Source organism: Festucalex cinctus, chromosome 6 (assembly GCF_051991245.1).
Source record: "Festucalex cinctus isolate MCC-2025b chromosome 6, RoL_Fcin_1.0, whole genome shotgun sequence".
Lineage (NCBI taxonomy): Eukaryota > Metazoa > Chordata > Actinopteri > Syngnathiformes > Syngnathidae > Festucalex > Festucalex cinctus.
Genome location: NC_135416.1, coordinates 10,796,056 through 10,817,844, shown reverse-complemented (window position 1 = coordinate 10,817,844; position 21,789 = coordinate 10,796,056). Strand labels below are relative to the sequence as shown.

General features: G+C 39.1%; 1 protein-coding gene across 5 annotated transcripts; it reads left to right on the top strand.

Moving 5' to 3' along the window:
* Window positions 1–1,610: 1,610 nt before the first annotated feature.
* clockb (clock circadian regulator b) lies at window positions 1,611–21,704 on the top strand. 5 transcript variants are annotated; one of them, XM_077524009.1, is made up of 24 exons: window positions 1,611–1,743; window positions 3,659–3,753; window positions 4,178–4,309; window positions 5,678–5,766; window positions 7,466–7,525; window positions 7,621–7,769; window positions 8,592–8,683; window positions 8,802–8,891; window positions 9,108–9,228; window positions 9,534–9,647; window positions 9,734–9,852; window positions 10,045–10,127; window positions 10,267–10,373; window positions 10,479–10,626; window positions 10,794–10,869; window positions 11,231–11,369; window positions 12,121–12,218; window positions 12,342–12,635; window positions 12,760–12,918; window positions 14,691–14,861; window positions 15,932–16,125; window positions 16,207–16,336; window positions 16,429–16,569; window positions 17,368–21,704. In XM_077524009.1, exons 4-24 carry the CDS (start codon window positions 5,750–5,752, stop codon window positions 17,632–17,634), a joined length of 2,769 nt encoding a protein of 922 aa, XP_077380135.1. In that variant the 5' UTR covers window positions 1,611–1,743; window positions 3,659–3,753; window positions 4,178–4,309; window positions 5,678–5,749; the 3' UTR covers window positions 17,635–21,704. The 5 variants fall into 5 exon arrangements, with proteins under 5 accessions (XP_077380135.1, XP_077380134.1, XP_077380131.1 ...); XM_077524008.1 differs by having other exon boundaries at window positions 14,679–14,861; window positions 16,432–16,569; XM_077524005.1 differs by having other exon boundaries at window positions 14,679–14,861.
* The last annotated feature ends 85 nt before the right edge of the window (window positions 21,705–21,789 follow it).

Sequence of the window (21,789 nt, the reverse complement as noted above, 5' to 3'; positions counted from 1 at the left end):
CTCTTGGCTGTGAGGCAGATGGGACATCCGCAAGGGCCAACCACCATATTGCCGAATATTTATTGTAGTATTTTTTTTTTTACTATATTATTTACGGCATGATAAAAATGAAAAGGTAACAGATCTCAGAGGGCATTACTGCACTCTTGCCCCCAGTACAGTGCTTCTCAATTATTTTCAGGGTCATCGCTCAACCTTTCTTTTCATCCCTCTTATAAATCAATATTTTTTACATAGTACCTTTTAAGGGTTTGACACACATTCTGCCACCTATTGTAGTGAATGTGTAATATTACACACAATTCTAGTATGGCAAAAAAAAAAGGAGGAAAAAAAAAAAGCATGCTCCCTGTGGTCACATGGCCCCACGTCCACCCCGCACCCCCATGTTTAAGTACTGCCTTAGTATAAAATTGGACAGCCAGACGAGCTCTGCTGAGTTCATTTGGAAGGTCATCTCACCTGTCTGCAAAGCCATTTACCTTTACTCTCACAAGGGAAGGGCGGGATGTTTAACAAATGACTCAATTTTTACTGCATCAGTGTTTGTTCAGTATGACTCACCTGCCTGCTAGCCATTTAGATCATTAAATCATATGCAAAAAATAGTAAAAAGAGATTTCAGAAACACTGTCAATACAAAAATCCTCACATGGTATATTGATTAAAAGGGACAGACAGACCTGCAGACATATTATTCAAAATCTGCTCCATTTGCTTTGCTTTAAGATTATTTTTGGACCATACCACATAAGATTTCACAGAACCAATAAAAAAACATGCTACACTCTACAATATCTCTTCCAAATATAATAATTGAATGGAAACGTTTACTTTACAAAGATAAGATATTCAAATATACTTAATTACAAAGCAGTGGTGTCTAACTGCAGTCAGTTACTACTATAAGATGTTTCTAATAAGATATTTACTTATTACGTGCTGTATTTGAGATGCACAAATATATGGAGAGGGTGTGTGCAATGCTTTTTTCCATCACTGAAAACGTTAACCACACCAATAAAGTCATACCTCTGTGATAGTACCAATCAATTAAAGCAATTAGCATCATGATACCACTCTTGTATTGGCTTGTTTCGATGGTGTGTTTATAAATGTTGTTTCTCTGTGGGGGTGGCTCAAATCAATCAATAATGTGAGGGGAACCTCGATACAGGAACGTGTGCAACGTCACACCCTATAGAGCTTTTGATTGGGTGTCGATTAAAAGGGGAAACCCCTCTCGCTCCGGCAGCAGGGCCACCCCAACCCCGCCTTGCACTGGAGACATAACGTCAGGTTAAAAATATTAACCGAGAAAACCTTTTTGTCCCCGTTGTCAAAGTATTGATGTTGCAGGGAAGATGTCGCTGTATTTCATTCCCTCCCTCTTTTTTTTTTTTTTTTTTTAATATATATTTATGTAGTAAGCTATATGTAAACAAATATTAAGGCTAAAGTTCGTCACTGTAATTATTTAAAAATAAAATCAGAAAAACACGCAGTCATTTCTCGCCGTGAAGATCCTCAGCGGTCTCCGGCTTGGCTGCTGCCTTGCGTACTGTACTTGCCAAATAGTGCGCCCTACTGTCTCTATTGCGCATGACTGTACGGCGTAGTATGAAGTAGGCCTCCTGTTTTTCTCCCCAAGCCGGAGTCCTCTTGGCCCCCGCCGCCTCCTCTCGATGCAAGGATACGAGCGAAGCGCGCAACCGAAGGCTTCTCTGTCGAACGCTCTGCGAGGTGAGGCTCTTTTGGTGCGGCGGACAAATGGTGTTTTATTCGGTGTCTGCGTGCGTACGTGTGAGTGAGAGCGAGGGGGAGAGAGGCGCGGAAGCGGTCGGACTGCAGCGGAGGCTCGGGGACTGTTTCCGCACGCTGGAGGGCGAGCAAGGCCCAGTGACCCACATTCTCAGCAGCCGTGTGGATGTGTGTGTCTATGCGCGCGTCCGTCGCCGTGTGTGTGTACGTGTGTGGCCGCTCGCTGGCGCGTGCGCGTGTTTGTATGTTATGTATGTAGATGTGTGTGCACATACATCTGCCGCGTAAATGTTTCCACCATTGACATATTTGCATTTTCACGGATGTAGATGTCGTTCCCCAAGGAGTTGAAAAAAACAAATGTATTAAGCGGAGAGCTTGGCGCGCAGCAGTGTTTGACGAGACGCAGTGGTATTTTACGGAATAATTTGGTGGTTAGATGTTGCGTGACAGCTAGGAGCTCAAAGGCAGTTTTGCTGTGATATGCTGCCAATATTTTGTTACCCCCCATTTAAATCGGATGCGTCATTTGTCGCGTTGGTGTTATTTGGTGTACGCGAGGGTAACGGGAGGAAGAATCGAGTTAGCTAAATTGGCAGGTTTCGGTAGCAAAGCTTAGTTAGCATGTTAGCTAGCTACAGTATGTGGGTTGCTCTGCCGGTTGTATAACGAACACCTGTGGCACATATGCTTATGCTTTTATTCACTCGATTTCGAGCAATTCGATGCGGTATTAATGCCTGTATTCCATTGGGCCCTACTGTTTTTCTTGAATGTATGTTCATTGTATGGCTCAATGAAATAAAAGCTAAGACATGAGGATTACTGTACAGTAGGTCATGGTAGCGCTTCCCAAAGTGGAGCCACTACAGGGTCAAGATGGTTGCGCTAAAACTTCCAGTATTTCAGTCGTTGCCTGAAAAAAAGTATTTGCCACTGCGCACAATTTGACCTTCCGTGGGACTGCTGCATTGCTATTGAAGTCGGGTTTTTAATGAAGCTATGTTCTTGCTTAGTACTGTACAGTAGTAGTATGCGTGGTGTGATTGACTGCAAAACGAAAAGTTTCTAATCATGAAGGAGACGTTTTTCTACCAGAAATGTTTCTGCATCACCAACTTTTAAAATGTGAGGATTTGATCACTTTCTCATCAAATACATCTTTGTTAGCCTAATAGTGTAATTTTGTTATTTCTTAACTTTCTTAACTAGTGTAACATCAATAAAACACCAATGTTGCTTGCCTAAAAAAAAAGTGGTTTTCGTTTATGTCTGTGTAGATTCTCAGTCATCTATCTAGGTCATGGTAATTGCAAAGACTGAATCCAAGCAATTGCACTTTTCTGTGTCTTTGTTGTTTTTTTGGTTTCTGGGAAAAAAGTAGTGCTACTATTTTGGCATTTTGAACTATTATTAGTGTTCTTGTGTATTTGCAATTATTGATCATATTTTTATACTGTTGGGGATTATTTTCCCCCCATTATTCCATTTCTGATTTTATTAAGTTCTGCAAGGGCTACAAAAAAAAAAAAAAAGTATTACAATTGAATATTACAATTGAATATGATTATTTGCGTTGCTTTGGGCTTGTTCACATGCTCTATCTCTGAGCTGCATATGAAAAGGCCCTTTCATTTTTAAAATGTTATGTCACGATTTGAATTTGTTATTTTCAAAAATATAACATTTTTATGTCCAATACCAAAAAAGTGTGAACCATGATTCATAATCAGAGCTTTTTTTTTTATTTTTATTTTTTTAAGTTCGTGTGTTTGAATGAGCCCGATGCTGGCCTGTACGATTTGCATGCATGTCAAACAGTGAGCACGGGTCTCATGGTTTGTTTATTTGACCGGCTTTGTTTGTCTGTATGTGTGTGCGTTCGTGTATGTTGCAGGCAAGGTGTGGCTCACACAAAAAGATCTGTAAGCTCTCAGGAGGATAGCCTCTAAAACAACAGGCTCTGCTTCAAAGGGGCATTCCAGTGACTGAGTAAGTTGACAGTTTTGAATCATCCTTTTTTTTTTTTCCATAACTAGGTCACTGCACTCCAAAACACTTTCTCAGGAGCACTGTATAGAAGCATGACAAATAATTCATTTCCAACATTTCTGTACCGTATACAGAGTACACCTAAAGGCATTTCAAATATTTTTTTTCCCTCACTTATGGTCTATTCATTCTGTTTTTATAGGAATGAAAAAATAAGTCACAAAATTAGATGGAAAAAAAGTGATCTTGTCAGGCAGGTTTGTCATGTTTTTATGTTTACTGGTAACCTAATTTTTACTTGGCGTATAAACTTTTTTTTTTTTTTTTCCTCAATGTTTCAGATACTATATCATGACGTTTGAATGATCAGATGAAAGTTGACCCCAGATTGACCTTCAGTGTCTTGCTCTGATTTTTCCTACAGGTTTTGATGATCACCATGGCTTTCCTGTGGTCCGGTGACCCGTGATGACCCCTTGACACTGACCCCTAACCCTATCTTCCTTAAGCCCCTGAAAAAATATATTAACTCACACCGTGCATGAGCTGCAGTGGGGTAAGTGAACACAAACACATACATATAAAAATGCTGCACTGTCATGCATTTAGAATAATTATTAGTTTTCAACTTAGATCACACAACAGGCTAAATAAATATAATTATATGATGTGGTGTTTGTTGCCAAATATTAATCGGTCTCCTTTCAAAGTATAGTTATGCCATTAATCAAACACACGTATGATCAGTAATTTAACGTTTTCAGGAAAAAAAATGGTACTTCACAGTCACACAAAACCTCCAATGAGCATCAACAATTATCTCAGCAAATGTTTCAGTTTTCTATGGTGTTGGGAGTTTTTTTTTTGTGTGACACTTATTCCAAAAGAAAGACAATTCTATAGCTCAGACAGTATTCAGTGTGATTGACTTCTATCCCAAAAAAATACTTGTATACTCACTTAAAATGTTTGCTTTGTTCTTTTTTTCTTCTTATCTTATTCTTTACTGCATGACCGATTTTATTTCATGTACAACATTTTGTATACAGCAATGCTTGTTTTAAAGTGCTTTATAAATGAAGTTGAGTTGAGTGGAGAATTATTGACAAACATCAAAGCTTGAAATAAGCTTCAAACTCTCCACAATTTCTTGGGGGTGGAGAATAGTGGAGTGGTGGATGGTGACGTCACGCTTGTCCTCGCGGACATGTAGTGTTTTTGTTAACGAGCGTACAAGGCAATCGGGATGGAAACTGAAAAAATAAATAAATAAATAAAAATTAAATTAGATGCCGTCTTTGAGCATAGCCCAAACTCCAGCTCAGACGCCAAGAAAATTGTAAAAACGAAGTGTTTATTCGAGTGCACATACATATGTGTGCGCCATACACGTGCTTGACAGGGATGCGCATTTGCACTTTAGGTCAGAGGTGACAATTGCGAATAAAAAAAAGTGACAAATTACAAATGCATCTTTTAATAAAACCCTTGTTTCAGGCCCCCGGGATTAATTTCCCCAAAAAATTCTGCAAAATTAGAAATTTGCTCTTCAAATGAAGTCATTGATTGCAAAGCTGCTCTCTAAAGGGGGGGAATAAAATAAGCCTTGAACAATTATTATTATTTTTTTCCCTTTAACAACACTAGCAACTTGACATGTCATCACTTATTCAATGAAGAACTTTATCCATCTGGGGTTTATTCTGGGCAGGCTGCCCAAGTTTAGACAGTCTTCAGGAACTACTGCTCTACACTTACTGTGTGTTGTATTTGTTGTTGTTGTGTACAAAACTAAAAGCCCTAGATATATCCAATATATATTTGACTGCACTTGTTACTGTTTTTGAATAATCTATTCTGAATTATATTCTAAACCTTAAGTCACAGTAGTTTAATACATGGGTTTTCCTCAATTCCCTTCAAGGTGGACTTCCAAATGCCTACCTCACGCTTAAAGAGCAAGTCACCACAACCACAGCCCTGAGCAGCAGCCACCATGACATCAAGCATAGGGTATGTTGCAACATACATATACTCTGACACTGTGCTCTATTTTCTATGTTGCAAAACACTCCAATACAGTGGTGCCATGAACAAGTATTTGCCCTATTCTCAAATTCTTGTTTGTAGTTTCCCCAATTTAATGTTTACCACGATTTCTTGAGCATAATATGCACTCTGTTATAAAATTACCCCCCCAAAAAAAAGGTCCTTCAAAATCTGATGTGCCCCAATTTGATGGTATTCATGCTCAGAATTTTAACTATTATCTGCAAAGTAATTTGTTAGATTAGGATTTCTCATGTTCAGACAAATATTATTTTGTGTAAAGAGAAGTCCTCTTACCTTGCTAAATTGCTAACAGTTTCGGCTGTCAACACTCGAGCCCAGCCCACAAATAGGAACACCGGTAGCAGTACTTAGTTGCGGTTCTAGGTTAAATATGTGGTCGTCAGTGTATCTCATGGATGTGAATAGCGCACGCTTTGGCATTGACACACACACAAAAATGAGAAATGCGCAAGTTAGAACTAAATTTCAATCTCCATGCTTTGCATCTGACTGGAACGTCTACTACCTCCCCAACATGGCTCCCACGTAGGCATGTCGTTAGCTGGCTGCTAAAGTGCTAAACATATCAAACGTATCATTCAACATGAAGAGGGGGGAAAAAGATCCGCATATGCACCAATGTGTTCCAGAGGCGACTGAACGTTGTAAAAATGCCTGTGGAGGAAATACTGATATCTTTTTTTGTAGTTTAAAGAACCCACTTTTATACAATACCTGGCATCAGGTAAGACATGGTTGTTTCTATTTATGGCAATTTATTTACATCCTTATTTGACAAAGACAATGCAGTCAAATGTACTGCAGTTACAATCGGGCAGCCGATGTGATCCGTGTGGAGCTTTTAGCTGGTGCTAATTCTCAAGTCCAGTCTATTATGCTTGGTGAGCAGCAAAAATTATGTTTGGGAAGATCATTATATCAGATGTGGATGCTTTGATTGCTTGGGTGGGGCTTGGATACTTTGGAAAAATTGGACGTTGTCGTTACTCATCACAACCCTCAGCCTAGCAACCAGAAGCTAGCATGCCGCCATTCCCCAAACGAGGAAATGGTGGATGCTTAGGTTCCATTTTTTCCCCAAATCCTATGTACTATAACACATTTTCCCCTCCCTCGATTTTTTCTTTTTTTTTCTTTTTTTTTGTGTGCCAAAAAAGTGTCTATACTGGAGAAATTACGGTAGTTCCTGACATCTGTATTTGATTCTTTGTGTGGTTCATGAAAACTTTCCCGCTTTCGAATGCAAGTCTCTGGAGAAACTGCACCGCTTCTTATGTGTCAAAGTATGATGACAGTAAAACATGAGCAGAAACTAAAAGATTCAATTTGACTTTGATTTTTAGAGAGGAAGCCAGAAAGCCCAAGACGGCACGTTGGTTTTACAAATGCTCTGGTAACCTTTTTGGCGAGCACAACACATTCCTTCGATCTTTCTCTGTCTGCCTCGCTTTCTGTGTGACCCAAAAATAAACCAGCCGCTGGCATGTAGGAATTCTCATTAGCCAACATCCTCCATTAGCTATTATTACCAATGCATATCTGCTTTCAAGCCACCCACAAGTGTGTGAATATGCAGGAAAACAAAAGTGCAAGTAAGTAGTTACTCATCAGAATAAGAAAATGTGTTCTCCTCACACAGGGATGATTGTAGCATCTTTGATGGGTTGATGGAAGAAGATGAAAAGGACAAAGCAAAACGGTAATTGGACTAGAACTATTAGGTTATGCACTAAATAAGATGTCACACCCTAAGAGTTATTCACCTGTTTAACTAACCCTTCCTTTGAAATGCAGCGTGTCCCGTAACAAGTCTGAAAAGAAACGGAGAGACCAGTTCAATGTCCTCATCAAGGAACTTGGAACCATGTTGCCCGGCAACACCAGGAAGATGGACAAGTCCACTATCCTGCAGAAAAGTATCGACTTCCTGTGTAAACACAAAGGTCAGCCTCACTTCCTGTTTCTGTGCAGCATGACAGGGCAATATGTTCCTGCTTCTTAATTAAAGTTGTCTCTGTTTACTTCCATTTTAACAAGTTGTACGAAACCTGTTCTTATTACAGTGCAAGCTCCAGAATCAAACAGTCCGTTTTGTGATGCGAGTTTTAACATTTCTGTTAGAAAAGTATAAAGACAAGCTAAGATAAAGTAAACCTTCTCACTTTTTGAAAGTTGCCTCACAGACAGAAATGTTAAATGGCGTGTTAGTGAAATTCATTTTGTGTACTGTATGTACTGTAATTGGTGGTTGGTTGATAGTACTGTATATTCATAATGCACTGAGTAGCCAGACCTCACAGAAAGTTCATTTTATGATTCTACAGTTGTTATTATTACCCATTTTCTATCATAATATATACATCACAAAACAATCCAAAGAAAAGTCAAATCGTACAGTACTTGGTCAGTTGATCCTTTCAATGCTCAGAAAGATTTGTTAACCTCTCTTTTGTCCTGCATGTTAATGTGTAGAACTCCCAACGTTTTGACTTTTGAAGCATATTTTTGAGAAACTTCTGGGTGTTTGATTTGGAGGTTCCACTGCACTTTTTGAAGAAATATCTGCTTTAGCTGTGTTGAATTTAGTCTCACATTATTCCGTGTTATCTTTACGCAGCGCTATACTGCATTGTGTCCATTCTGAGCTTTGCACTATCAATGTATTTTCCAAAGATGTCTTGTGACACTGCTGTTATTTGTTTTGTTCTTATTCTTCCACTGTTTCCCTTCTCAAAAATTATAATGATATATTTTCTCCTTATTAGAAATCGCTGCTCAGTCTGAGTCCAGTGAGATCAGACAAGACTGGAAGCCGCCATTTCTTAGCAATGAGGAGTTCACCCAGCTCATGTTGGAGGTCAGATGTCTAACTAAAGTTTTATTCTAAATATGCTTATCAAGTTAACAGCACAGCACTGTCACAGCTGTAGATTAATAGTGAAGAGTGTGGTATTGTCTTTCTTTGACATTACCAGGCCCTGGATGGCTTCTTCATAGCAATAATGACTGACGGGAATATCCTTTATGTGTCAGAGAGTGTCACCTCATTACTGGAACACCTTCCTGTGAGTATCCCAGGCTATACTGTATCCTAAACTCATTTCTAATCTTTTTACCCTTATGCACAAGCAGCCTGTGTTAGCAACAAGTAACTAGCACGGAAAAGCAGTATTTGCATATCTGACTGACACAACACAGAACATTTGACTGTTTTTATGTTCCCAGAATGTGCAGTATAAAAGGATTTTTAGCTTCTTTTTTTTTCTTTCTTGGCTTGGCAGGCGGACCTGATGGACCAGAACTTGTTAAACTTCCTGCCAGTTGGAGAGCACTCAGAAGTGTACAAAGCCCTGTCCACACACCCCAACGACCCAGAGACCCTCACGTCAGATTATTTAAAGAGTAAGTAACACAGAACTAATTTATGTGTAATAGATGTCAGATTTCTTACCATACAACTTCATAAGAAATACATGAATAAATATATAAATACATTTTAGCTGAAGAATATTTGCAATTTTCTGACAGAAGTAATTTTATTCCGATAAGTATTATATGTTAGGAGACAGGGTGGCCAACTGATTAGCATATCCGTAAAGAGAAAGGATGTACACATTGTACGTCATATCAAGAACTTGTCTCCTAAATATTTGTATTAAACATACTTAGATGATAGAAACATGTCTTCTTTTTTTTTTTCCCTACAGGTAAAAATTACATGGAATTTTGTTGTCATATGCTCCGAGGGTCCATTGACCCAAAAGAACCGCCTATCTATGAATATGTGAGCTTCATTGGAAATTTCAAGTCGCTCAACAATGGTATGTCGTATATTAGTATAGACTTAAATTAAAACAGAAGCAGTTTTGATGATTTGTCACGCTCAGAAATTGCTGTTCTCTTGTAGTTCCTAACGTGACGAGGAATGGTCTAGCGGGTGTGCTACAGCGCTCTCTACAGCCAGCCTTTGATGACCAAGTGTGCTTCGTGGCTACTGTACGGCTCACTAAACCTCAGTTTATCAAGGTAGTCTCAGACATGTTCACAGTCAGACTGAAATTTCATTAACCCTTTGATGCACAACATATTCACACCCCTTCTAATGCACAACTTGGTCGGGTCACTTTTGACCCATGTTGTGCATCAAAGGGTTAAATCTGGTGAATGACCTTCAGCACATCTAAGAATGCTAAAATATTATATTTATGATGCTCATAGGAGATGTGTACAGTGGAAGAGCCCAATGAAGAATTCACCTCTAGGCACAGTTTGGAATGGAAGTTCCTCTTTCTAGACCACAGGTAAAAAACTCAAAAACAAACAAAAAAAAACCACATTATTGTATGTGTGTATGATTCTTTTCTCTTCACTCCAATCACATTACAATTTAACACAACACCACTCTTGTACTGTAATGTATGCATTTAATTTATTTTTCAGAGCGCCACCAATCATCGGCTACTTACCATTTGAGGTTCTGGGAACTTCAGGGTACGACTATTATCATGTGGACGACCTGGAGACGCTTGCTAAGTGCCATGAACACTGTGAGGGCTCACTTGTACATTCACTTTGACTGCGCTGCTAAAAATCTTTCCTTATAGTTCTTCTCACGGCTCCGTTGTTGGCCCCTTTTTCTTTCCTCTGCTCAGTGATGCAGTACGGTAAAGGGAAGTCTTGTTACTACCGTTTCCTGACTAAAGGTCAACAGTGGATATGGTTGCAGACGCACTACTACATCACCTATCACCAGTGGAACTCAAGGCCCGAGTTTATTGTCTGCACACACACAGTAGTAAGGTATTATGTGCAAAAAAGTGTCTCTTTCCTTTCTATCTTTTCACTAAAATTCACTTTATTGAGGTCACGCTAGCCTAACAACTAAAAAATGTCTGCATATTGACTCAGAAATCTCTTCCTTCCTCTCTTTAAAAAAAAAAAAAAAAAAAAAAAAAACGGCTCTGTAGCTATGCCGAAGTGAGGGCAGAACAGCGAAGGGAGCTGGGCATTGAAGAGTCCAAACCAGAAGTCATTGTGGATAAGGTGAAATTATATTTTCTATTCTGCACTCTTAAAAAATAAATTCATGGCATCTCATTCAAGCACATACATTTAAATTATAGCATGACGTAATTCAGTGATTAACCCTCACATTTGCAAGCAATTACATACAAATTTGCAGAAACCCAAAAAATGCATTATAAATACAAATGTTTTTTTTCTTTACTTTTTAAAAAATAATACAGCAAACTGTCACACTGCCTACTCATGTTTTGAGAGAAACATTTGGCTACATAACACGGATTTAAGTGGATTCAACATTTTCAGTTACTATAAAATGAAACTATGTTTTTGTGGGTTAAAATCGAATATCATTTACCATTCTAATTTGTCCCTGACACAGAGCCAGGACTCTGGTTCAGAGCTGAACACATCCAGCCTCAAGGAGGCATTAGAAAGGTTTGACCGCAGCCGAACGGCGTCAACCTCTTCACGAAGTTCCCGCAAGTCTTCATCGCATGTATCGGACAACACTTGCACTTGTAAGTGAAACACCAGTTTTTGCAAACCACATTGCATAAACATGACTTTTGCAATGAAAGAATCTTGATGTCTACCAGCAATTTATATGTGACTGTATGAGTCATGTTTATATGGAAGCCTATTGCAGTCACTTGAAGAAAAAAAAAAAAAAAAAAAACAACTCCTGTTTTTCTGACTAATTTTTTGGGGAGCTTTGTTTTTTTTCTGTTTTTTTTTTAATTCTGTTTTTTGGAACGTTTTTTTTTTTCTCCCTATTTTACCACCTATTTTTTTCTGTCATAAAAAAAAAAATCAGAAAAACAGGGCGAAAATTACTCAGAAAATTGGTTTATTATTATTATTATTATTATTATTATTATTATTATTATTATTATGAGTCATTTTTTATTTAATTTTTTTTCCGCCACTCTGTTTTTTTTCTTATTTTTTATTTTTTTTAATCTTTTGAGTAATTTGTCCTCCAGTTTTTCAGAATATTTTTTTTACCTGACAGAAAAACAAAAACAAAGTTCCCCCCCAAAAATTATTCAGAAAAACAGTTGGGTTTTTTTTTCCCAAGTGAATGCAATACGCTTCCGTACGTTTAACTAAGGCTTTCAGTTTTTTTTGTTTTTTTTATTTATTATGCATAACCCTATTTCTTATGTAGCCAATGGAATCCATAGTCTCTGATTCCAATAATGTAACCAAGATCTCCTTATTTGGTTTTCATTTTTTAGTTAATCCGTCATTCTGTTTGTGCACCAACAGCCTCCAAGCTACATATGGATACGGCCACGCCTCCGCGACAGTCTCTGGCTTCAACCATGGAGGTGACGTCACAGCGTCGCTCATCCATTAGCAGCCAGGTGAGACCAAATAAACCAAGACAGCAACATGTAGCAAACTGTACCGCTGCATAATTAAAATTGAAAGATATTTTTTAGTCCATTATTATTATTTCTATAGTAATTGTCTGTCTGAATCTGCAGTCCATGAGCTCTCAGACTACTGGCCAGAGTGTTACTCCAAGTATGATCAGCCAGCAGCAGCAGCAGCAGCAACAGCAACAACAACAACAGCAGCAGCAGCAGCAGCAACAACAGCAGCAGCAGCAGCAACAACAGCAGCAGCAGCAGCAGCCACAACTGCAACAGCAGCCACAGCTGCAACAGCAGCCACAGCTGCAACAGCAGCCACAGCTGCAACAGCAGCCACAGCTGCAACAGCAGCCACAGCTGCCACAGCTGCAACAACAACCACAGCAACTTCAGTCAAACATACAGGTTATTCACTATTGCCTTCTTTTCGCTGTGTCAAAAATCATTGATCGCTTGTGCATGCATACAGTACATGATGTGATTATCACAACTAGTTTGATGGAACAGTTTCTTTTCCCTTCCGCCGTAGCCCGTGATGGAGTTCTCAGCACAGGTGAATGCTATGCAGCATCTGAAGGAGCAGCTGGAGCAAAGGACCAGAATGATACAGGCCAACATTCAGCGGCAGCAGGAGGAGCTAATAAACATCCAGGAACAGCTGCAGAGGGTACAGGGCCAGGGTATCCAGGTAAAACCAATACAGTATACCTGTATGATGTAGCTTTTAAGAAAGATATTTTCCGCTATATCACAGTTCATCATTCATGTATATAGGCTGTCACAGAGAGTTGTAAGCCATCATTTTTATGGGTTTTTACAGTGTGCTTACTTACTGTAATTCTCTTGCATGCGGGGAAGGTGAGCCATAGTCGCTAATATGCGTTTCAACTGTTCATCGAATACCAGGAGAACCTTAAAATCTAAATACAATGACCACACACACTAATTCAGCAACTGTTTTCCCAGCCCAGCTCATGTTCAGAATGGCCGACATCACACTCCATGTATTTTACTGACACTGCAGAAAGTGACTATGTGACTAGTGACAGAAAGTGAAGTACTATTAAAACAATCCGTTAGTACACACTCACGCAGTCACAACTAGACAATAGCCATGTATAATTTAGGCCTGTTAAGTGACTCCTGAAACTAGTTTTAATCTTAGACAGCTGGGCTATAGCCAGTAAGTAGTTTACCACAAGCTGGCAATAGTTATGGCGGCTAAAATTATACAGCCACAACCGGAATGTCTTCTTCACCTCAGTTTCTCCATTGACGTATTGTCATGTGCTGGAGAGGAGTTACTCTTTATCGCTGAAAGGTCAGGTGACAAAACTGGCTCTGTTTCAACTGGCAGCAGTCCGTTGAAATACAGTGATCCCTCATTCATCGCAGTGTTACGTTCCAAAACTACCTGCGATAATGGAAATCCGCATTAATTTTTCGTTTATTATATAAAGCACACTGTAAAAAAAATAAAAATAAAAAAGCACGTTGTAAAAAATCTGCGAAACAGCGAGGCCGCAAAAGATGAGGGAACATTGTACCCCGTTCAACATTTTAACTTTTCTATAATAAGCCCATCGACTGATTTAAATTCAGTGGTTGTACCCTATTCAGTTTCAGTATGCGTTAAACTGTTCATAATGCACAAAAGTCAAATGTACACAAACAAAATATTTCCAGGAGAAAATGTTTTGGCTCAAATATTCCAAATTTGGGCAATTACACGTACTTACTTGAACAAATGCTGCATTCGAGGATGGTAGGAAGTCTGATATGTCAGAGTTGTTTTTTCCCCAGTTCCAACCTGAAAGCGTTCAAGGCGAAAATAAACAACTAAAATGGTGAATAGTGATAAATTGCTTTTTATTTTGGTCCTCAAAACTCATTTTGACCTCCAGCAAACTTGCCTTCTTGCAATTTTGCTTCATTTATTGTTTTTATCTTATTTCATAAGCATTCCATACAGTTCAGTAGTTCACCGTATAATTTAATACAAGGATATAGCGGCATATTGTCACGTACGTTGTGTTACGTGGAGTTATGTTAAATATTTATGAATGAAGAAAGCTATCTAGTTATATACTCGAGTCAATTTTTTACCATTCACGGTCGGTGTTTGCGAAGGGGTCGCCATTGTAGGGTGATGTCACTTGCAGTCCGTCCGACTTCGCAAGTGGAATTTCCGAGTTCACGGGGGCGTTCCCGTACCCACTTCCTGGTTTGAACTCGGAAAAGTCCGACTTCCGACTATCTTCGAATGCAGAAAAAGCCAAAACTCATTTGTGCAGTTGCAAGTTGTCTTCGTCTGACCTTGAAGCAGAATCATTCCTTATGTTAGTTATCTCGGAAACCATCATCACAGACAATTGACTTCTCACTAAATCATATTTTTCTTTAATAATGTGCTTACACACACACAAAAAAAATGTTTGCTCATTGCAGATGTTGTTGCAGCAGCAGGGTGGAGCGATGAACATGCAGCTTCCCCAGGTGGCGCCGGTCCAGCAGGCGACCGCTCTGAGCAATCAGGTCCCACAAACGGCAATCAACCCAGTCCATTCGGGAACACAGCAGCTCACCATCCAGCAGCAGGCCCCTCCTCCTCAGCAGAGCCTTCAGCAGCAGGTGAGACAAAATGGAATTAATTAGTTCCAGGCTCAAACTGTCACTATTATAAAATCTTTATTAACTTGTTTAGGTAATATTTTAAGTAACATTCTGTAACATTTGCACGCCCATGCAAAGTTAAAGAGATGAGTAGAAAAGCTAAATGAAACTGGGCAGAGCCACTCACATAAGCAGTGCAATACTGTCACCAAGTGGCATTTTGCTAGAATTAACCATGTTGGACTGTAGATGTGACTTTTTCTTGAATTAATAAGATAATTTGTGGTCTTTACTTTGGCTCATGTAAAAAAAGAAAAAAAACATCACCAGCCAGGCCTTGGTGATTTGAAGTGTAAATAAACAATATTTTTGGAATGTGTGGACAGATTTGTTTTTGTGCTTTGATAAAGTTACATTACAGTCTATATTGCATATCATCACCCTCTTAAAATAATTGTCCAAGTCATTTTTTTCGCAAAAATATTTTTTTGCATAAATCATGATGATTTTCGTGTTTCCTGGAAAAAAAAAACAAAAACACTTGGGCGATTATTTTAAGAAGGCATCGATATAGAAATTTGTATTTTGCAGCTTGAAGCTCTTTTTCAGCTCTTACCAGTAGGCTGAAAATCACTTGATCGGTCCATTTCGCATCACATGATCAGATCGGGATGCCATTTCGGAAACACTGTCTTTCTTTGTGTTAATTTTTGTTTTATTTTATTTTTTTTATCGTTTGTGGCGTAATTTCAGTATACAGCACACAGTATTTGTTTGGGCTTCAAAAATGAAACGAAGCATATGTTTCTGATTTCTGTGTTTCTAAAATGGAACTATATAGATTTTATTTCAGTTTAAAACTCATTGAAATGTCTGGACCTGCATATAACCATTTAAATGGTGCAGCTGTAAGTCATTTTCTCATTCTGTGGCTTTGAGCTGTCGCATATAATTTGTTGACTGCCTTATACTGTCTGCATATTGCACTAGAGGAAGATAAATAAGACATTCCGAAATGGAGAAATAAATTCCAAAACTCTAAAATAGATCTGAGCTATTGTTTCCCTCTTGGCTTTTTCCTCTTCCAGAGCCAACGGCAGTCTCAGCAGCCCCCTCAGGCTCAGCCACAGACCCAAAACTCTGTGCCAACCCAACTGTACAATACCATGATGATCTCCCAGCCGGGGCAGCACAACGTGCTTCAGATCAGCACCAGTATGCCGCAGAACAACACGCAGCAAGGCACAGCTGTTGCCACCTTCACGCAGGACCGTCAGATCCGGTACATTTGTCGATTCAGTCAAGATGTGAGCGTAGATTTGCGTGCGTTCTTATTTTGTTTTCTGCGTTGTCCTCTTATCAGTTTTCCAGCAGGGCAGCAACTGGTGACCAAACTTGTAACAGCTCCAATGGCCTGTGGTGCTGTTATGGTGCCCACCTCCATGTTCATGGGGCAGGTGGTCACAGCATACAACCCATTTGGTGGGCAACAGGTAAGGATGAAGTTGCCATGTGATTCATATTGTGGTGTAGGCTGTTATTCTTCTAGTTTAGTTGAATATCTTACTGTTTTTCCGTTCTTCAGCAGGCAGGACAAACGCAGACACTGACTCTCCAACCAGCGCAACCTCCCCAGGGTCAGACTGACGCCTCCAACCAGGCGGCTGTGGTGGCGCAAAGCGGCCAACAGGGGCAGCAACAGCAACAACAGCAGCAATTCTTACAGGTACCATCAGATGGCAGCAAAAGTGCATGATTTAAATGGTGGTGTTTATGCATGTCATTAAAAAAAATGTTTCATTTTAGAATCTGCTTTTTTTTCTGTATGTTTGCTATATTTCATTTTGTTTCCAGATATGTGTATTCTCTTACTTTTTAAATAGAAAATGGTAGGAATTGTCCTATTGAAAAGTTTTTCCTTGTGTGTTTAAGAAATCTGAGTTTCTCTTTTTGAACTGAACATCTGAAATGATGTTTTCCGATGCATCTACTTCAACTTACATTTGTCTGCCCACTAATAGGGCTGCTCGATTATGTAAAAAATAATAATCAAAATTATTCTGGCAATAATTGAAATCATGATTCAAACTATTATTTTTTTGGTACAAAACAAGAACATCTTTGAAATATAAAAATATTAAGACCAATTAAAAAAAAAAAATAGAAGCACTATAATTGTGCAAGTTCCTTTTGGACCAAACAGAATTTATAATATAGATATCTATAATTATATTATATTATATTATTTATTTTAGAAAATGTTTGAACGTAAAAACCAAATAAAAAATATTAATACAAATAAAATTCTTTGAAACAGTAATATTATGCTCATTTTGGATGAAGCAAAATGTATTAAAATAGTTTAAAAATTTAAAAAAGGTGAAAATGTATAAATATAAACAACTCAAAATTTTGTATTAATCCTTTTTTTCCCCCCCAATTATGCTGATTTGGTAATTGTGGAGTGTAATAATTGAAATTGTAATTGAATTTGTATTTGTATTTTTTTTGTGAATTTTTTTAGGGTACTCGTCTTCTCCATAGTAACCCCTCCACCCAGCTAATTCTGCAGGCAGCTTTCCCACTTCAGCAGCAGGGTACCTTTGCCCAGCCAACTCATCAACAACAACAGCAGCAACAACAACAACAACAACCACAGCAAAGGCAACAACAGCAACAGCAACAATCCCACCATCAGAGGCATCCGCAGCAGCTCAAACCTCAGCCCCAGAAACAGCAGAAAGGGCTGTCATCGCACAGGACTGACAGTGTCAGCAGCCAACCGCAGTAAGGCCTAGAGAGCAACACAGCACTTAGATCTATCCGATGGAAAAGAAAACAAGAAAAGTCCAAAGGGCTTGCCGCATACATTTTGTTTTTGTTGTGTGGTTGGCAAACCTTTCCAGCTGGGAGGTGTGATCACGCTGGAATGAGAAAATCTGCGACTTCTCGCGGATCTCATGAAACAGCAGCACCAGTAACAGCTGGACAAATGAAGCCCCGGCAATCTCCCTGTTTTCCCTTGGAACGGGGCTAGTGTGTCTGTGGAATATGACGACAAAAAAAGAAAAGAAAAAGAAAACACACAAAACACCTCATCGCCACGGTAACAGAAGACTGTTGGAGGTGTTTCAAAGTGGACTAACCTTGTACAAATTTCCTGTATGATATTAAGAAAAAGTGTAAATATCCAATATAGCCTAACAGGAAATGGAAATGTAGTATTTTATATGATTGCATGGAAAGAATAACTGTGTAAGCTTTTATTAGTCGCTTTTAAAGATTTTTACTTTGTTCAAAGTGTTTCCTGGCGTGTTGACGAAAACCCCTCAAATGAACCTTCCCCCTCCTCACATTTTCTCACAAAAGTCCACAATTAGCTTATAAAAGTCTGGTTGGGGGATAAAAGGTGAAGTGAGGTTATTTTTTGTGCAACTCAAGTGTTTTTAAGCACTGTGACATTAGCCCTTTTACACTGCCTGTTAAAGTCACTTTTTCTCCCCTCGAGTCACTTTTACGTATAAAGGGCAAGGCACGGAATGGCTGGGTGTGAAGACAAAGTCGACCCCGCCAGTTTTCTGCCTTCGAAGAGCCGTAACAGAGGCAGGATGCGACCCGTGTGTAAGGGAATTCTTGCAATGCCATGTTGTGAGTTGTTGCTGTTGGACAAAGTATTTTATATGTCACACTCTGCGCCGATGTCACACATTTAATTATAATATTAAATGCGGGTTGCAGAGTCGCAGTGTAAAAGTGTATACAGTAAAAGGCACCTGCTGGCCTTCTGTTACGGCTCTGATCTGGCAATTTTGCAGGATCTCCGTGTAAAAGAGGCTATTGACACAAAAAGTCTGTTTTGTTTTTGTTTTGTTTTTTTAACTCTGACATAAAAAAAAATTATTGATTACAGTCCAACTGAATTGTTTGCGGGATGATCACTGCGTGTATAAGAGGTTTTGTGATTCCAAGTGCCAATTACGTAGTCCTGTTTGAATTCCCAACAGCAAAGGCATACACAAATCTATTTTCCAACAAGAGCTAACCCCTAACAATGCTCACGTGTGTGTGTGTGTGTGTGTGTATATATATATATGTAGAAGGGATTATTTTTGAACAGTCAGAGAGCCCTACACGTAACAAACAGTATATCCTCATGAAACTTAAGCACTTGATGTGGTTGTGTACAGTAAATCACTGTCCCGAGACCTAGTCGCTTGTCAACTGTGGCATGACTCTTTGTGTGAGAATTCTACCTTGTGTGCGTGAGACCAAGCTTGTTTGTAAGTGAGTGTGCATGTGTGTCTTTCAGTAATTGACTTAGTAAGGGTTTGAAGATGCCGGATGGTACTTGTACTCTCAGGAATGTGGAAAGTTTTGCTTCTGCCTCAGTCTGGAACCAGACCAGGAAGGGTTAAACTGTGTTACTGTAAAGACCAGAGGCTAGAGTTAAAAAGTCACAGGGAGTGTGGTGACTGATGAGGATGATGATGATATGACCCACATTCTTCAACAGGCAGAGGTCCTCATTTGGACCTGTATGTAAACCTCAACATTTGTCTCCTGGTCTCTTGGTTCATCACAGTTTAACCCTTCTCTTCCTCTTTGGGCCTCAGACAATAATCATGCAGTTCACTACAATTTTTCCTCAGTTCTCAAGCAGCAGTAAAAAAAGCAGGACCAGGTCAATGGGGACCTCCCCACTCCACTAGTAAGCCATATCAAACGCAAAAGCCTCGGTTTGAAGGAAGTGTTGACGTTTGGTGAAGGAGTCTTTTTTTTTTTTTTTTTTTTTTCTTCTTCTTCTTCTTCCCCCCTTTCTTCCGGAATGAGTGAGTGTAACCTTCAAAGTCGAAACCAATCTTCCAAGTTGTCCTATTTTCAAAACTTTTCCTCCCCCCACATATGGAATAATGTAAACCAAATGAATTTGCTCAAACACTTGCAATGTTAAAACCTTAACTGTATCTACAAGTCTTTTTTTTTTTTAAACAAACATTCCTAGTTAACTATATAATAAAACTAATACGGTTGTTTTACTCAGAATTGAAAGTCTTCCACCATAACATGGAATAATACGGAAGCGTAGAGCTGCCAATGTGGGGTAAACATTTTTGGCTGGCGAGTATGTTCGAACATACTCGCAAATATGTTCAAACATACTCCCAAATACGTTCGAACATACTCGCAAATACGCTCGAACATAGTCGCCAATATGTTCGAACATTGTCGCAAATATGTTCGAACATAGTCGCAAATGTGTTCGAACATACTCGCAAATATGTTCGAATGTACTTGTAGGCTACATGCTACAAAGTTAGCATACCATCCTATTATGCCACGGGGTATTTGCGCATGCGCGAGTGAAAAAAAATGACTAACCTAAATCATGCACGGCAGACATAATAAATTGTAAATGTTACGAATAAACACTGTTTTTTGTCTACTTAATTTTCAAATGAATTGGTAAAGTGGCCCAAATGCCTAAAAAATTGGGTTTTGTTTTCACTCGCGCATGCACAAATAATACCCCGTGGCATTAAGGCATGGTATGCTAACTTTGTAGCATGTAGCCTACAAGTACGTTCGAACATACAATATTTGCGGGTATGTTCGAACGTATTTGCGAGTATGTTCGAACATACCTGCCAGCCAGAAATGTTTACTCCACATTGGCAGCCCTACGCTTCCGCACTTTGCCATCACTGTTAATGTTATGTAATCTTCCTGGGGTGCTTGACTTTGGAGGTTGCGCTGTACATCTTTGAGTGTGTGTACGTGTGATGAATATAGCGTCTCCTGTTCCTGAGTGGTTCTTGTATTTGTCGGGGGGGACAGTATTGGGTTCCCGCTGGCGATAGCCAATCAGTTCTTGCGTTGCAGTATAAAGAAAATTGTAATATTCAAGAAACTTTCCTCACCGGTTGGGCTCAGTATTCTGGAAGCCCGTGTGTGGGACTGCTCAACTTGAATAAGTGTGTTTGTGTGTGTGTGTGTGTGAGAGAGAGAGAGTGAGAATGTGTGTATTTGTGCAAGCATGCTAAACATGTCACTGTCAAACCATATTTTCAAATGGAAGTTGATTTGTAAGTGGGGAAAAATATGGATGTTTTTACACATGCAGCACGAGTCCCCTTCCCCCACCCACCTTGTAGAGTTGTTAAATGACCAACAGCTCAACACTTACCACAGTAACACATCAAACTGATCTCGGAACATATTTTATTTGCAAACATTGATGCCACATAGTAGAAATGCTGTAGACCATCTTTAGCGTGCGTGTGTGTGAGCCATCACTCTGAGGCGTGATGCTGATCTGTTACTTTCTTGAGTGTTTGTCACTGATGAGCCAGCCCAAAGAATGTACAGTAGGCCTATAGGTGTTTTTCTTATTTTTAAAAGAGACTAATGGATGTTGTTGATTATGTGAAAGAAGGAAAAAATGAAAAGACAAAGCAAAAATATGTTGAAAAATCTAGAGTATAACAATGGACAGGTTTAACATTATAAAAGAAGCTCTGAATATTATTTTTTTACTACCCCCAATCAAATTGAGGTGTATGATATTTAATATTTGATGGACAAGACAATGGGCAGCCCCTCCTCACAGATTACCCACCAACGACACAAATTGGTTTAAATGCTTGTGTAATACTGTACACAAAAGATAACCGTATTCTGTGTAAAACGGTGCTATGCTTTCTTGTACTGTATGTACCCTGTATGTATATCCCTGTGCTCCTTTTATCTACCCCAAAGTCAAATGTAATAATAATCAATATTTTGAAGCAAAACTGCTATTGTTATTATACCCCCCCTCTCTCCTCTTGGTCAATTTGAAAATAAACACAGCTGCGAATATGATATTTGACATTGTGAATGAGTTTTCCTTTAAAAAAAAATAAAAAATCAAAACAGATTCATCAGCATATCTGGTCACATTTTAAGA